General features: G+C 38.4%; 1 protein-coding gene across 10 annotated transcripts in view; it reads left to right on the top strand.

The window, feature by feature from the left end:
• rbfox3a (RNA binding fox-1 homolog 3a) overlaps window positions 1–18,351 on the top strand; it is a 597,184-nt gene that overhangs the window by 291,865 nt on the left and 286,968 nt on the right. For 9 of the 10 annotated variants that reach the window (XM_057825678.1, XM_057825683.1, XM_057825684.1 and 6 more), the window contains one exon: window positions 3,632–3,747. In XM_057825678.1, coding sequence (XP_057681661.1) covers window positions 3,632–3,747 — 116 coding nt within the window. Of the gene's footprint in view, window positions 1–3,631; window positions 3,748–13,868; window positions 15,007–18,351 lie in introns of those variants that run through there. The other variant, XM_057825688.1, reaches the window with a different exon arrangement.

Here is an 18,351-nt window from a genome sequence, read left to right as displayed (position 1 = left end):
CCTGCAATCAGCTCTTCAGGACAGTCCAGAACAAATGGCGGGACGTCCTGTCCTTTAAGGAACACTGCCCTGATATCCAACTGATACCATGACTGACTCCAAGTGCCACTTTGACACAGAGGCAGGCAAAATCTCCCACACTGGTTGCCTCGGTAACGGTGACTCAGCAACTGTGACCCACGAACTAAACAACCCAAACTGCAATGGAAGATAATCCTAAACGACACCCAAACACAACCTTCTTCCTGCCCACAGTCCGCCCCGCGAGAGCCTTCAAAAAGACTGAATGTTTAACTAATCGTTGTCATTTTTTCCCGGGGAATCTTTTGTTGACCTGTGATATGGCGACCCGGAACCAGTCTGCCTCCTCGCCTTGGACTGTGACTGTTCTGCCTTGCTGTTTGATCGCTGCCAACCTGAATACATTGTCAAATTGTGTTTCAAAGCCTTTTTCGAGCTTTCAAAATGGAGTTAGTACAACTGGTTAAGAGTAAGGTGAACGCGCGGAGTTTGGCCTTTTGGCCGGGTTGTTGACTTCTCGCCGGCCCGGGTTGTTGGGTCCAGCGGTTCGGCTGGCGTGATTCCGGCAATCTGGCTATAAGGACAGTATAAAATGGCTAATACTGTAAGGACTGTATGATGGGAAATTTTTGCGGGTGATGTTCTCATACCACAGTATACCTTGAAACCGGTAATCGGCACAGGTCAAACCACAAGTGGATGTAAATCGGGGGCTACAATTTGGCCCTCAGCCACAAGTTTGAGCGTCTCGCCTATATTAATTCATCTTCCGTGTTGCTTAAGCTATGAATTTAAAAAAAGAAAAAACATTTAATCAACAAAAAAATTCATGCATGAAAGGGTAAACGAGCAAAAATAGTCACTTGGGGTGGAAATGATCTTAAGTGGCAATTTTAGCATAGCTGCCCACTGTAGTCAACACGTCTGTTGAATGTTTGCGATTGTCTTTCAAAGCCGTTTTCCAGCTTTCAAAATGGCGTCAGTACAAGGGGTTAAGACTAAAGTGAACGCGCAGAGTTTGGCCTTTTGGCTGGGTTTTCGACATCTCGCCGGCCTGGGTCGTTGAAGTTGCGCCAGTGCGGGTCGGGCTGGTGTGATTCCGGCAATCTGGCTAAAAGGTCAGAACATAATTGTACATATGTGTCTTACAGCTTTACAAATTGTCAAAAGTGCAGGAAGTAAAAAGTTTCAAATGCACAATTGCCTTGTTTGGTGACTGTAAAGCTGAACAACTTCATGTTCAGTCAGGACAGAACATGTCTAATTAATAACGTAAAAAAATGATACTGTGAGGTACATTAAGGTACTGTTTATGCGACTATTTAAAAAATGACTCAAGATGGCACTAACTAAACCTGTCACACCATGGTGAGCTTTGTCGTGTTGTGGTTATTTCCTGCTTTATTTTGTAGGTATTTCCCTCCATGTTTCAGAGCACTTCCTCTTGTCCTCCCTAATCACCAATTGCTTCCACCTGTTTCCCGTTACCTTTGGTGTGTATAAAGTCAGTGTTCCCTTTGTGTTGTGCTAGAGTGTCATCGCCAGCTATTGTTCACAGCCAAAGTCACCACATGAATCAAGTCCAGAAGAATTTTGTAAGGCTTTTTGAGTTGGCGTTTTTTTACCTGGATGTAGATTAGCATGCGATATTGCAGTATTTTGGAAATGGGGGAGGGAGTTTTGTAATTTGTGCTTGAATGGGTTAGTACAGGGGTCAAACAAACACGATGCGAAATCATCATCCCATACAAATCCATTAAATCAGAACTTGCTGGTTGTGAGACGATATATTTGTGTCGGCTGGTCTTTAGTGTATCCAAATACTTAAGACTTGATCAAAATTCTGCAGTATTTTTACAAGGTTGTGCTTTTTGTGGACATGCTTTGTTAAACTCTGCTGCACTAAACTAAGATGCTGTCCTAATCATATTTGTTTCTAGATGACTGGCTGGTAATGGAGAACTACAACAGCTCATCCGTAGGCTTTTATTGACCTTTACAATTTTCATCAGCAGTTATTAGTAACAGTGCTGACAAATCCACTGCTTGGCTTGATGGACTGTGAAGCCGTAGAGATTTTTTTTTTTTTTTTTTTTAATTTTGTGATGACAAGAATGTTTCGTTTTCTATTCTATAAGACTGATCCTAAAAGAAATGCATTGGTAGTTTCTTGACCCCTGAATGTTTACACAATATTGGTTGGTGTTCTCAACATAGTAGTACATACATACACTCAGATGTAGTCCAGCAATATAAAACTGTGCAGCATCACATTCTTCTGCAGCAGGGTTGAGAAGCAAAATTGGTATTTGTCATGTGGCAAAATGGATTTTTTTCCATGTGGCAAAATGGATTTTTTCCATGTGGCATGTTTTTGCAACATGGCAAAATGGATTTTTTCCATGTGGCATTTTTTTTTTTTTTTTTTTTGCCATGTGGCAAAAATGTTTTGCCATGTGGCAATTTTTTTTTTGCCATGTGGCCTTTTTTTGCCATGTGGCAAAACAAAAAATCTCATGGGGCTTTTTTTTTTTTGCCATGTGGCAAAAGTGAATTTTGCCATGTGGCATTTATTTTGCTATGTGGTGAAACAGATTTGGCCATGTGGCAAAACGACAAATCCCATGTGGCATTTTATTTTTGCCAGGTGGCAAAATTGATTTTGCCAGGTGGCAAAAGTTTGCCATTTGACAAAATGGATTTTGCTATGTGGCTTTTTTTTTTTTTTTTTTTTTTTTTTTTTGCCGTGTGGCAAAATGGATTTTGCCATGTGGCATTTGTTTTGCTATGTGGCAAAAAAATGCCACTTAGCAAATAAAATGCCACATGGCAAAATCCATCTTGTCACAAATGCCACTTTTGATTCTTGCAGTCTTTCTTGTGTCTGGAGTTAAATCTATTATAAGAAACCACTGCCATCCATTGATTTTCAGAGAAACAAACCAAAGTTAAACCAAAATCAGAATCTATCTTATTGTATTTATATAAGGAACAGTGTTTTAACACTTACAGTATGTGTCAAATAGAAGAGAGCAATTGTGGCTAAACAAACAGTCTGGAAAGAATGTCTTTTCAGCATAGAAGAGACAAAGTGGGTGCATTGACAATAGTACGGTTCCCTGAAGCGTGTTCCCCTTGTGGCACTTTGTTTGCTTTGGTGTGAATGCAGGAATCAATATTTGCTTTTTGTTTGATTGGTTTTAAATAACCTCCCACCCCCTTCTTGTTTTTGTCTGCGCGTGACCTGTGTTATTGCATTATTTAATACCCGCGGTCTTGCCGGACAGTCCACCTGGAGTTCACCAGATTGTACAAAATATATAGTATTGTATAATTTGTTTTCTGGTGAAATATAGTAATTTGCATATCATTATATCATTAGGGCAGTGCTTCTCAAGTATTTTCTGTTACGGCCCCTCCAGGAAGACGTAAACATTTGGCACCCCACCCAACTCTCTGCCGCCAATGTAAATAGTATCATTTGTCTATAAAATTATTATAAGTACACCTCTGTATAACATTGTATGTATATTTGTGTATATAATGTGTTTAATATTTTTTAACTAGCACATTTTTCTGAAAAAAGATTTTCTTTTGTTGTTGTTTGCAGAAACTAAGCTAGGTCTGTGCAAACCAGGAACCATCCCTCTGTTTGGGAACGTGCTATACAGTGGACTGTTCAACGACCACTTTTGGCATTTTGGGCTCCCCCTTGTCACCAGACTGGTAAGTTCCCTTTTTTTCTTTTCTTTTTTTAAACCTCTCTGGACCTTTTGAGTGACAGTGGGCATCTATTCAAAAGTTAGCATTATTATAAGCCATTTACCGCTAGCACAGGTCACAAAATATGGGGAAATTGCTCATGGGGAAAAAAAGAAGTTGGTAGTGAAACTATTGACGCTTGGCATTTGCCGGTATGACATTTTGACGGTATGATAACCTTAAGCAAAAATACCGCAGTTTTACGGTATCATGGTATTGCAATTATAGCTCTGTTATTTTGAGATGTATAGGTTAATTTTTTTTTTTTCCATTGAACAGGATTTTTAATTTTTCTTTACAACATATTTGCAAATTGGAACATCAAAACGAATAAAATGCTAAAATAAATAACTAAAAAATATAAATAATTAAATATTTTTATCGACTAGACCCACAGCTTAAGTTGCTCAACATTAGAACAAGAATTTTATTGTAAAACAAATGCCACTACTCCTATTAATGCTAATTAGTTGGATATTAATGGAGAGCAAGAGCACGTGTGTATGACTCGTATCATTATTTACACATTATACACCCACACACCCTCTCTCATCATAGAAAGTCGCCAGAGAGAAAAACATACTGGGCTGTATTATGAAAAAGATTTTACAAATGTAGACTAATAGTAAAGACGAAACTAACTAGCCATCTTGGCATGCTAACTAACCTCGTTTTCTGCCTTGTTATTAACAAGCTTACGTTATAGTATGTTTTACCACTGCTAGACACACTAAACACGCTGGAGTTAACTCTCGTACCTGGTGGGAAAATTTCATGACAGTGTTGACGAACCTTAAATTTTGTTTAAATGCCAATCAGTGAAGATAATCGACAACCCCGCCGCCGTATGAAATGATCCGGGGTAGTTTTGTGTGATTTTTTTTTTTTTTTCACTTTGAAAGGCGAGAATAAGACTGAAACGCCGATGGGTTCATGTTAGCATGTCGGCTAGCTGTTATGCATCCTGGTTTGTTTACGCTCTCCAAAGCCGGGGCAGGGAAATGACAAACCTGGCATAAAATATCGTTCGGGAGGTGCATGAAGTCAACAGTTTTGATCAATTTTTGATATTTGTTGTATATAGTCGAATTGTCTCAAAATATGATTCTCTCATGATAATGCTATTCAAGATTTTTTTTTTATGCTGTCACAGGCACTTTAAGTGGCTATTTTTGAATAGATGCCCACAGTAGTCAACATGTCTGTCTTATGCTGTTATAAGCGACATTCCATGTTTTTTGGCAACAAAAAATGTTAATGATTGTGCTTTAAGACTTGTTTTTGTTTAATCTTAGAATAATGGATGATGTCCTTTCAACACATACACACACACCAATGCAATAATAGTGGTATTTCAATTAAGTTTGAATTAGACTGTAATCTCCTCCATGTCACTCGCTGATTGCAAGGTTGCCTTTTATTGAACTGCTGATAAATGTTATAGTTGATTGATATTGATGTTGTCTCCCCATACTGGGATGCGGCAGAGGATATATGGTGGCTTGTTTGTGTGACATTAAGATGTCTCTTGTTATTTCCTCTGACTGAGGTTTATTGGAAAACACTTGATGTTTTTTCTGCATTTTAGAGGATGATACTGTATAGCTTTCTGTTTGGGAATTTATGGCTTGCGAAGAAGGACTGAAACGCGGCTGGGGGAAATTTACAATGTTTTCGCTGGGAATGCTGAAAATGAACCATCTGATCACGTAAAAATAATACAAACAGGTATTCCCCGGGTTACGATGTACTTGACTTACATGATTTCGACTTTACGACGCCGGGGTCTCGTCCACTATTTTGTCTTAAGTCTTTTTTTTGTTTGTTTGTTTGTTGTCGCATAAAACTCAAATTAGTGCAACACTAGTCGCGTAAACAGTGCCTTATTGTACCTCAACATATATTTTTCTTTATTCATTTAATGTGTTCTGTCATCACTAAAGCTTTTTGAAGCTTTTTAACTTCCTTCACTTTCGACAATTTGTAAAGCTGTAACACACATATGCACACTTATGTTCAAAACGACACACATTTTCACAATAAAACACTTGACACGAAACAATCTGTGTTCAAACGTCCATATAGTCTGATCAATATGCAAATTTAGTATGTATGAGAGGTATCCTGGCTTGAACACGACTGCATTGAAACATTACCCATTAGACCTGGCGCTCCATGCCCCCAATTTAGTAGGTTAAAGTAGCCTAATTTGCCTAACAAATGTCTACTAGCTTAAATGCTACCAATTCTAACGTATTTACAATTCTAATATCAAATCGCTCGCATGTAACTCCACAAACTGTAGCTATAAACTTAATTGCAAATGCATACACAAACATATATTAACTGAAACAACTTACAGCCTTTTGTGGGCCAAACCAGAGTGCAGCTGTCCTTTATCCATGTCATACGAGTCTGCTCCTCAGTCATACGGCGACATGCCAGCCAGACCCAAAACTGCCCCCAGAGGGCAGTGTATGGAGTCATCACAAAACAAAATACAATATTTTTGGACTTTTTTTTGGATAGTTATTTTGAGATTTAAGAGTACTTAAAGGGTTAATTCCGCCAGCGGAAGAACGGAACACGTTCTTAACCCGGGGATAGTCATATTTTATTTCCCGCCTTGTGATTTAGCACTCCAAACAAGATTGAGTGTCTTGTAGCTGAATCTTCAAAGTTGACGGCAAGGTTTTGTTTGTACAGCTCACGCTGCGTTGAACAGATTTGAGGTGAATTCCACCAAAGTAGAGCTCAAGGTCGGCTCTTCTAATGGCAGTTTTGCTGTAAGACTGCTGTTAACGCTGATGATAACAATCATCATTACCATTATGAGCAATTAGCTATTTGCTGCTTGGCTGTTTACACCATCAACAAAACATTATTGTTATTGTTATGGTACATGTATTATTTTCAAATACAGTGGTGCCTCACTCTTGGTGTTAATGTGTTTGTTTTGCGGAAACCTTTGTAGATTTGCTCTCGCTCGGTAATCCCCAACCACCAGGCCCGGGGACCGGTATTGGTCCGTGGCGAGTTTGCTACCGGGCCGCAGAGAAATAATAATTAACGACTGTAATCTGGCCTGTGCCTTTTAACGTACCACTAATCCGAGTAGAGATTTGTGTATGTCGACCTCTAGTGGTTGGCCGCCATTACTTAGGTGAAGTGTTGTTAATCTTACTTTAAAAAAGTAATTAATTAGTTACAAATTACTTCTCCCAAAAATGTTTTTATTTTTTATTTTATCAGGCAGTCTCATTGAGATTAATATCTCTTTTACAGGCGAGGCCTGAGCACAAAAAACTAGGGTTGTTCAGATCATGTTTTTTTGCTCCCGAGCCGATCGTTTTAGTTTGAGTATCTGCCGATCCCGATATTTCCCGATCCGATTGCTTTTTTTTTTTTTTTTTTTTTTTTTTTTTTGCTCCTGATTCAATTCCAATCATTCCCGATAATTTTTCCCGATCATATACATTTTGGCAATGCATTAAGAAAAAAATGAATAAAACTCGGACTAATATACACTCAACATACAGTACATAAGTACTGTATTTGTTTATTATGACAATAAAGCCTCAATATGGCATTTACATTATTCTTTCTGTGAGAGGGATCTACGGATAGAAAGACTTGTAATTCTTAAAGGATAAATGTGACTTTGTATATTGTGACTAAATATTGCCATCTAGTGTATTTGTTGAGCTTTCAGTAAATGATACTGTAGCCATTTAACTTATGCCCAAATGCATGATGGGAAGTGCAACCATGACTGTGCGTCGTGGTACCAATTGATATATCTTCTTTGCGTTGGGAAATAACATAGGGTGTTAAGAAAAAGATCAACTACTACCTTTTTTCCCCCACATTGCTTCCCACGATTATTCTAATCGATGGGAGAGGGATTGTAAGGCTTTAGCCATTTAAAAAAAAAAAAAAAAAAAAAGGCTCCAAAGGCTGCCAAAATTCACTCATTTTACGCTGCCTTTTAGCTCTATATACTGTATGGGTAAAACGGCGCCATTATAGATTGAACGCGACAATGCGTGAGTGGGTCGTGCAGCGCATGCGTTAATTGCGTTAAATATTGTAACGTGATAAATGTAAAAAATATTCATTCTCGCCATTAACGCGATAAATTTGATAACCCTACCTTAAGCTTAAACTAAAGAGACTGGAAGAGTGTAACACATTATGTCTGTAACGTTAAATACAATTAGAAAACGATTAAATATATATATATATATATATATATATTAAAAAGGCATGTCCGATTTTTTTGCCGATTCCGATACTTTGAAAATGACGTGATCATCCCGATCGATCGGGACATCTCTACAAAAAACATTCACAAATATCAAACAACACAAATACACTAACGGAAACGTTACAATAATCAGTAAAAACATCAGACAAGAGATTTAAAATCACCAAGATGAATGATTGACTGTAGTTTAAGAGTAGATTGCAATTTGTTCCATTTAAGAGGAGCATAGTAGCTAAAGCCAGTTCTGCCAACATTAGTGCGTGTGAGTGGGATGTTTAGGGTTAAGTAGTTGGATGATCGTGTTTTGTAGTTACAGGATTTGAATGACAGGAGAGATGTGAGGTACTTAGGAAGTTTGCACAGTAAAGCCTTATAGATGAATAACATGATGTGGATATTTCTTCTTGACTGTAGTGAGGACCAACCAATGTTTTGATACAGGGTACAAGGATGAGTGCAGAAATTGTCATTGGTGATGAAACGTAGTGCACTGTGATAAACCGGGTTTAACTGTTGAAGAGTTGATGGAGCTGCATGACAATACAAGATGTCCCCATAGTCAAGAACAGAAACAAAAGAAGATAATACAATGGTTTTTCGGTTAGAAGTTGACAGACAGCCTTTGATTCTACACAGGAAGCTAAGTTTAAGTTTATGGATTAGGTGATGAATATGAGTTTTGAATAAGTTACTGTCAATTCAAATTCCTAAGTATTTGTATGAATCAGTGAGAGTAATTTGAGTACCTTTTAGGGATTTGATTCCGGGTAAGTCATTGTCAGTAATGGTGGAAGTGGAGAAAACCATGTATTTAGTTTTTTCAGCATTTAAAACTAATCTGTGATTATGAAGAGATATTTGTAAACGATCAAAAGCAGTCTGTAATTGAGTCAGAGCAAGAGCTGGGGAAGAACCGGGCGCATATAGAATACAATCATCTGCAAAAAAGTGGACATTACAATTTTCATTAGGAAGAAAAATATTATTAATGTATAACGTAAAAAGAAGTGGTCCAAGGACAGACCCCTGCGGCACCCCATTTTTAATAGTAAGTGGACTTGATTGAACACCATCAGCAGTAACAGTTTGTATTCTGTCTGTAAGGTAGGACTTAAACCAGTTGAGGGCATTAACATCCAAGCCTATGGCCTGCAATTTATGAAGTAGAATTTTATGATCAACGGTATTGAATGCTTTTGAAAGATCAATTAAAAGAGCAGCACACAACTGTTTATTATCAAGAAGGGAGACAATGTTATTTAGAAAGACTGTAACTGTAATTCTACTGTGACCTGGGCGAAATCCGGACTGTTGCGGCTGAAGTATGTTAGATGAGTCAATAAAAGAACGTAGTTGAGAATTCAAGAATTTTGGCTAAAAACGGAAGCTTGGATATTGGACGGTAATTATTGAGAAAAATTGAGTTAGTAACTCAGTTACCTGAATGTAAGAGTAATTCGTTACTTGGCAAAGTAACTGGTGTTACTTTTCGTTTTTTTTTTTTTTTTTTTTTTCAATTCACAAAACAAAACAAACATAGGTCACACTGTGTGACGTTCAGAGGGTTTTGGGGACAATTCTTTCACCTAAACTTAAATAGACACAGGGGAATTGTGGATATTGCGATAACTAGATATTAACCTTTACTATGTTTGGAAGTCATTAAATGTTGTGAATCAACTGTTGTTAAAATTGCTCCTGTTATTGCATTAGTTCCCTTCAGTCTACTTTCTACATGTGAAAGTTTTAAAACGGTTTCATCATTTAATGATAGATTCAAATCAAGATTAATTACCGCCCGTTAACGCGATTATTTTGACAGCCTTAGTTATAATACAGTATAATAACAGTTCATTAAGGTGAAGTTGTGCTGAGGAAAAAAATATACTTTTTTTTTTTTTTTGTAAATCAAACATTGTACGCAGTGACTCGCAATGTTACTCTTGGAACTTATTTATTTATTTATTTTAAATCAAACATTGTACGCAGTGACTCGCGATGTTACTCTTGGAACTATAAGAAAACATAATGCATGAATCCATATTTTAACTTAGCTCCGGTTGACACAATCTGCCTCGGGGAATACACGTTCGATTGTTACTGCCAGACTTCAAGATTGCTAATGATGAAAGAAGCGGGTCAACAGTGTAGAAAATCACCTGCAGTAATTTGTAAAATGGCAAAATTAAGATGAGCATTCCACCGAGCAGAGAGCTGACTCAATACGCTTACTGCAGCACATCAGGGCCGGCCGGCCGGCCACACCGCATCAGCCTTTGGACCAAGTCATTGTCTGTATGGCTGCTGCTAATGCTGATGTCAGTACCTTTTTTCATTGGCAGCATTGAACTGTATGGCTACATTTAAATCACAAGCATTTATTATAAATAGGGATGTCCAGATCCCATCACGTGATGGGAAATCGGGCCGATTTTTCAGAGGATTGGAATTGGGTGAAAAGGATAAAGCTTCGTGCTAGTACAGCACAGGAGCCTCTCACCCTCCCTCCTGAAACTGGCCAGCTTGTTTGGTACCTAAAGTTAATGATGATTGACAGGTTTGGAGCTTTGATCTTGCAAAAGAAGCTTGGTAGCTCTACGATCATGATTCTCCTGCGTGCATATTAGGGTGTTCAGCATTTGTTTTTTTGTTTTTTTTTTCTTTCGAAATTTGAAGTGCCTAAATGCTGAACTGATTCCATTCGGTAAAGCCATTAACTGAGGAAAATACCTTTTTTTTCATACACCCATTCCCGTGCCTCACTATACTAGGGCTGTGGCTATCGATTATTTTAATAGTCGATTAATCGATAAACTAGTTGGTTCGAATAATCAAATAATCGGATAAGGAACATAAAAAACTGAAAATACCTGAGCTGAGCCTCAAACGACATAATAAATAAATAAATAAATGAGGATTTATGTACAACAAAAGAACAATTAGCTAACTTACATAGCAAAAGTCTGCTAGCTTAAATGCTATAAAATGCTAATTTAAAAAAAATTTTTTTACAATGCTCCTAGCAAATGGTTCAGACGCATATTCCCACAATAAAATGGCTAAATATAATTAACTAAATCACGAATGCATTAAAAAAAAAAAAAAACATTAGCTCAAACAAAAACTATGTTGGTCTTAACAGGGAGCAGCTGGATTCAGCCACGTGAAATGAGGCAGACTAGAGGGCAGTGTATCCACCCAAATCAATAAAACCAAATGCACACTTTCAAAACAAACCATTACAACGCCACTTTAATACTTGAAGCAGCAAAATTTATTTCAAATCTTTTTTTGTTTGTTTTTTTTTTGTAATCGAATTAGGGCTGCAGCTATCGATTATTTTAGTAGTCGATTAATCGATGAACTAGTTTGTCGAATAATCGAGTAATCGGATAAGTAACAAGAAAAATGAGCTGAGCCTCAAACGGAATTAAAAAAACAATTAAATAAGGATCTATGTACAACAAAAGAACAATTGGCTAACTTACGTAGCAAAAGTCCGCCAGCTTAAATGCTATAATCTTTTCTTTTTCTTTTCAACAATGCTCTTAACAAATGGTTCCGACACATAAAAAACTGCTAAACATACCCATAAACTAAATTACGAATGCATTAAAAAAAAAAAAAACAGCGCAAACAAAAACCTGGCTCATGTGGGTCTTAACATAGACCAGCTGGATCCAGCCATGTGAAATGAGGCAGACTAGAGGGCAGTGTATCCACTCAAATCAATAAAACTGATTGCAAACACTTTCAAAATAAACCATGACAACGCCACAATAATTAAACGAATACTCGAAGCAGCAAAGTTTTAATCTTTTTATTTTAATCGAATACTCGAGTTAATCGATTAATCGTTGCAGCACTAAATCGAATACTCGAGTTAATCGATTAATCGTTGCAGCACTACACTATACACAGGTATGTGATGGCAACTCCCCTTGCATGCACTGCCAGCCGAGCCCAGTCGAGTTTGCTGCTCGTAGGTGAAAGCTCCTATCACACTGCTACAGGGGCGAGAAGCTCATACCTTTATTTTCACATTACATACATAGGCAGACACCATTACACAAAACCAACTGCCTGTACCGTGTGCAGCTATAGTGTGAAGCTGCGTTCACTGTACAGACCGTTTCTTCAGTAACTAACTGTATTAAAGTAACTGTTTTGTTTGCTTGTACTTTTTGTTTTTTCTTTATTCAGTACGCGAACTCTGCATACTGAACACGGAACAACAAGGCCAGAATGATGTCACTAGTGTGTGTCGTCACAAGCGACGACACACGCTAGGGTGATGTAGTGAGGCGCAGGTTAGGGACGTCTGAGGGCAAATTACAAACTGTGGTGCAATACACTTGGGTAGTAGAGCTGAATTAAAACTCAGCCCAACGGATATCACTGCTTTTTGTTTTTCCGAATACCTTAGTGCATGTTTTTTTTTTTTTTTTTAATTTTATTGATATGCTAAGCAGGCACCATTGACTCGCACTAGCTTAGCTACTCCGGAGCTCTGAAACTAAGAAATAACTAACAAACTGCACGGAATTTGTTAAAGTCAACTACATCAACTAATTACATTTAACCTAGCTTCCCCTTTCAAATGAAATGGTGTTTCAACAATTCTTGACAATATGTAAACGCAGGATTTTAGGCAGTGAAGTAGTTAATGTGGCAACATGAATGAGTGGTTGTATTGACTGCACCACTGACTGTGTATAAGGGCTAAAATTGCTGAGCCAGCCACCCTCTCTCTTTCTCTGTGTCTGTTTCCTTGCCTGTCTCAGATAAATATTGCCAGTGTTGTTAATCTTACTTTATAAAAGTAATGAATTAGTTACAAATTACTTCTCCCAAAAAGTAATTGCGTTAGTAACTCAGTTACCTGAATGTAAGAGTAATTAGTTACTTGGCAAAGTAACTGGTGATCATTTTCATGTGTGATGGTTCACTTATTTTTCCCCCCTTCTGTCATTGTTTGCATATTACCCTTATTAAGATATGAAAACCTATGAATGTTTGGGTGGTTTTAGTTAAATCCGACACTGTTTTTCATCTGTGTGATTTTGACAAAAATCCGATCACATTTGATGGTCATTTTATGCAGAAATGTGAGAAATTCCAAAAGGTTCAGATCAATGTGCTAGACTGATCTGCAACTACAAGAAGTGTCTGGTTGAAGTAAATGCTGCCAAAGGGGGGGGGGCACAAAATATTAAATGTGATGGTTCACTTATTTCCCCCCCTTCTGTCATTATTTGCATATTACCCTTATTTAGATATGAAAACCTATGAATGTTTGGGTGGTTTTAGTTAAATCCGACACTGTTTTTTCATCTGTATGATTCTGCCAAAGATCAGCTCACATTTGATGATGATTTCATACAGAAATGTGAGGAGTTCCAAAAGGTTCAGATCAATGTGCTAGACTGATCTGCAGCTACAGGAAGCGTCTGGTTGAAGTTAATGCTGCCTAAGGGAGGGGGGAACACAAAATATTAAATGTGACGGTTCACTTACTTACCCCCCCCCTTCTGTCATTGTTTGCATATTACCTTTATTAAAATATGTAAACCCATGAATGTTTGGGTTGTTTTAGTTAAATCCGACCGTTTTTTCATCTGTGTGATTTTGACAAATATCAGATCACATTTGATGATTTTATGCAGAAATGTGGGAAATTCCGAAAGGTTCAGATCAATGTTCTAGACTGATCTGCAACTACAGGAAGTGTCTGGTTGAAGTTAATGCCGCTTGAAGGGGGGGGGGGGCACAAAATATTAAATTTGATGGTTCACTTACTTATCCCCCCCCCCTTCTGTCATTGTTTGCACATTACCCTTAAGATAGGAAAACCTATGAATGTTTGGGTGGTTTTAGTTAAATCCGAGTTTTTTCATCTGTGTGATTTTGACAAAGATCAGATCACATTTGATGATTTTTATGCAGAAATGTCAGAACTTCCAAAAGGTTCAGATACTTTTTCATACCACTGTATCATAAAGTTACCTTTTGCTGTAACATATTTACATTTGAAATAAAGCAGTACTTATCTCTACCAAAACATCAAGTACTGTAGCTGTCTTTCACCTTTTCAGCAATTTCCAACAAGTTGTGTCCAGCCCGTAAACCAACCGTGTTGGCCGTGTCCTCCCCCTCCCGTCCCCTCATGTTCACTCACGTTCTTCCCTCAGCATCTTTTCACTCTCCATCTCATCCCCTCTGCACTTGTTCTTTCTCCTTGCAAGATTCCGTGCTATCGCTCAGGGTTCTTTTCCAAAAGCCCCGTATCTCCCGCTGTCCTTCACCCGGCCGGGAACGCTAAAAGAAGAAAGTCCCGCACGCGCCTCTCTCGTAAAACACCGCCGCCGAATTGAAGCTGCTCTGGACGATAATAGGAAGCGGAGGGAGGAGGCAGGTAAAAAAGAAAAAGTAGTGGGGGAAAAAAAAAAACACGGATAGGACAAGAGGTTGGAAAGTTGTGAAGAGGAGATACAGTAGCAACGCCTTAGAGCGCTTTTTTGCCTTTCTGTTTTGTTTTTTTTTCTCTTTTTCCTTCCCTTTGGCAAAGAAGAAGAAGAGGCTGAGTTTTTAGTGGAGAGGAAGCAGCTTGAGGTTTTCTGCAGCAACTCAGAGGCGAACACAGTCAGCGGGAACGGGAGACTGACTATCTTCAGGGGCAGCGGGACACATAAAAGGGACTTTATAACTTGGCTACATATCCACAAACACAGGGGCAATTAACTGGTTGTCAGCAGACGGCGCTGCCAAAAATTACATCCCAGAGAGAGGGGGGGAAAAAACGTGAAAGGACTGAGGAACTAAGACCAACACTGCAAGACAGGATAGACAAAGTTTGAGCAAACGAGAGGGGAAAAAAGGCCTCGCCGCTTTCTTTGCAAGTGTTTAATCCTTTGGTCTTCCATCCTCTTTCAGCTGAGATGATGATGTACTTCTGGGTGAGTACTGAGAGGCCTTGTGGGTCACACATGAAATGCAACACTGTGTGCATGACTGGTTTGATGACGCTCTAATCACAGCTCTTTTGCCTGCTTGATGAAAAATTGTGGGCGGGTATTTATCTTTTTTAGTTAGTAACTAACAACGAACTTACAATAACTCACTTTGTTTTGACAATTACACTATTTTAGTTTGATGGGTGTCATTTCCCATAACAAAGGAAATGTCAATTAAGCATGGTGTTATATTTTACTGGATGATATGCAGGGGTGAAAGTGGTTAGAATTTCTTGCCGGAGCTCCCCGACGTGAAGGTTGCCACGGAGCCAGAAATTTAAAACAAATTTTTTTTGGGGGGGTTAGGGTTAGAACTACTGAAATGCAAAGAAAACTGTTTTGGTCAGTTATTTCTATAACACGTACAAAAACTGATTTTCATTCAAAATTGTACTTTTTTCAATGATTTGCAAAATAAAAGTTAACAAAAACGGCCATCCATCTCCTAATTTCCTCACATACTAAAATGCCAAATCTCAATTTTAACTACTTAAGACCATAGGATGTATATTAAAATTGAAGATACCGGACTAAAAGTCGCACCTGAGTACAAGTCGCACCAGCCATAAAATGCCCAGCAAAGAGAAAAAAAACAAGTCACACTGGAGTGTGTCACATTTTGGGGGGAAATTTACTTGATAAAATCCAACACATAGAACAGATACAGTTGTGGTCAAAAGTTTACATACACTTGTGAAGAACATAATGTCATGGCTCTCTTGAGTTTCCAGTTATTTCTACAACTCTGATTTTTCTCCGATAGAGTGATTGGAACAGATACTTCTTTGTCACAAAAAACATTCATGAAGTTTGGTTTTTATAACTTTATTATGGGTGAACAGAAAAAAGTGATCAAATCTGCTGGGTCAAAAATATACATACAGCAGCGCTAATATTTGGTAACATGTCCCTTGGCCATTTTCACTTCAATTAGGCGCTTTTGGTAGCCATCCACAAGCTTCTGGCAAGCTTCTGGTTGAATCTTTGAGCACTCTTCTTGGCAGAATTGGTGCAGTTCAGTTAAATTTGATGGCTTTCTGACATGGACTTGTTTCTTCAGCATTGTCCACAAGTTCTCAATGGGGTTTAAGTCAGGACTTTGGGAAGGCCATTCGAAAACCTTCATTCTAGCCTGATTTAGCCATTCCATTACCACTTTTGATGTGTGTTTGGGGTCATTGTCCTGTTGGAACACCCAACTGCCCCCAAGACCCAATCTTCGGGCTGATGACGTTAGGTTATCTTGAAGAATTTGAAGGTAATCCTCCTTCTTCATTATCCCATTTACTCTCTGTAAAGCACCAGTTCCATTGGTAGCAAAACAGCCCCACAACATAATACTACCACCACCGTGCTTGATGGTAGGCATGGTGTACTTGGGGTTAAAGGCCTCACCTTTTCTCCTCTAAACATATTGCTGGGCATTGTGGCCAAACAGCTCAATTTTTGTTTCGTCCGACCACAGAACTTTTCTCCAGAAGGTCTTATCTTTGTCCATGTGATCAGCAGCAAACTTCAGTCGAGCCTTAAGGTGCCGCTTTTGGAGCAAGGGCTTCCTTCTTGCACGGCGGTCCATGGAGATGCAAAACACGCTTGACTGTGGACACTGACACATGTGTTCCAGCAGCTTATAATTCTTGGCAGATCTGCTTTTTGGTGATTCTCAGTTGAATCTTCACCCTCCTGACCAATTTTCTCTCAGCAGCAGGTGATAGCTTGCGTTTTCTTCCTGATCGTGGCAGTGACAAAACAGTGCCATGCACTTTATACTTACAAACAATTGTTTGCACTGTTGCTCTTGGGACCTGCAGCTGCTTTGAAATGGCTCCAAGTGACTTTCCTGACTTGTTCAAGTCAATGATTCGCTTTTTCAGATCCTTGTATGTATATTTTTGACCCAGCAGATTTTTATTTTTATTTTTTCTTTCCGTGACACGACATGGTGAGACTGTCCAACTCCGATGCAGCCCACCACCACAGCTTGCAAAAAATCCTGGTGGAAAACCTGCCATTATTGCCATTTGATTATTTTAAACATATAAACACCATATAAGCGGTAGATTAACGGATGTAAAAGCTGGACGTATTCACCTTACATACAGTAGGTAATAAAAGCTTTTATTATTCTATCCTGCAATAAACAGTAGAGCCACTGAGGGCCTTTTAAATGGTTTTGACATTCAGGTTACCAAGTAATTATGAACTGCTGTGAGTGTTCGGGGCACTTATGTCCTGCAGTGTAGCAGCATAATATGACATGTTCACTCAGGACTCCTTAATTGCCTTGTGCTTATACATTAAGACTCTCGCTTTATGATGGTAAAATACTTTATAATAATGACAGTAATACCAAATACATACAAGTTTTCTCGAACAATACAATAAATTTTTCATTTTCAGTTCATTGATTGACATTTTGTTCATTCAAACCTCGTTCATTCTATGGCAGGCAATAATTTACAAGGAAGTGACCTGAAAATGCCCATAAATTATTAGCATAGGAAGTCACCAAAAATCTATACAAGAAGTGACCGGAAAATGTGCCAAAAGTAATAGCAGGTCACCAAAAATGTATACAGGAATTGACCCAAAGCATCTCTACACAATTTCACCATAAATTGCGATTTTTAGTTGCTATAATATTTATATTTGCTACTTCAAAACTGTTTTAAGCATCCTGGGATGTCATTTGTTTAACCTTTTTAGATGTACCATTATTCTCTGGCCTAATTAGTTTTCATACGACTCAACATGGAACACCAAACTTGGTTAGAGGCAGCAACACGAGTGCAAGCATGATTAGGCAGGGGAGCAAGATATTGCCAAATAAAAATCACCACACTCTTGTATAGTAAGTGGCGGTATGCAACTGATGGTTGCTTGCAATCTGCCATTAAGCTAAGTTTTGGAGTTTTGGAGTTTAAGCTTCTGTTTACAGTGCAGTCAATATTGACTCATATCACTGTATGTATTGTGTATATTTAACAAAATAATAATAATAATAATGAAATGTTATATTCAAGTAGTCCCCGGGTTACAAACGAATTCCGTTCCAATGCTGGCGATGTAACCCTAATTTCCAAGTAAGTCAGAATTAACCCTATAAGTACCCCTAAATACCCCTTAAATCTCAAAATAACTTTGAAAGTACTGTATTGTTTTGTTTAATGATGGAGGATACACTGCCCTCTGTTGGCAGCCTTGGGTCTAGCTGGACTCTCGCCTTGTATTGACTGAGGAGCAGACTCTTCTGACATGGCTATAAGGACAGCTGCGCTCTGGTTTGGC

The sequence above is a fragment of the Corythoichthys intestinalis genome, chromosome 21 (assembly GCF_030265065.1).
Source record: "Corythoichthys intestinalis isolate RoL2023-P3 chromosome 21, ASM3026506v1, whole genome shotgun sequence".
Taxonomy (NCBI): domain Eukaryota; kingdom Metazoa; phylum Chordata; class Actinopteri; order Syngnathiformes; family Syngnathidae; genus Corythoichthys; species Corythoichthys intestinalis.
Note: the sequence above shows the minus strand (reverse complement) of the source record. Positions and strands in the feature narration are given on the sequence as shown.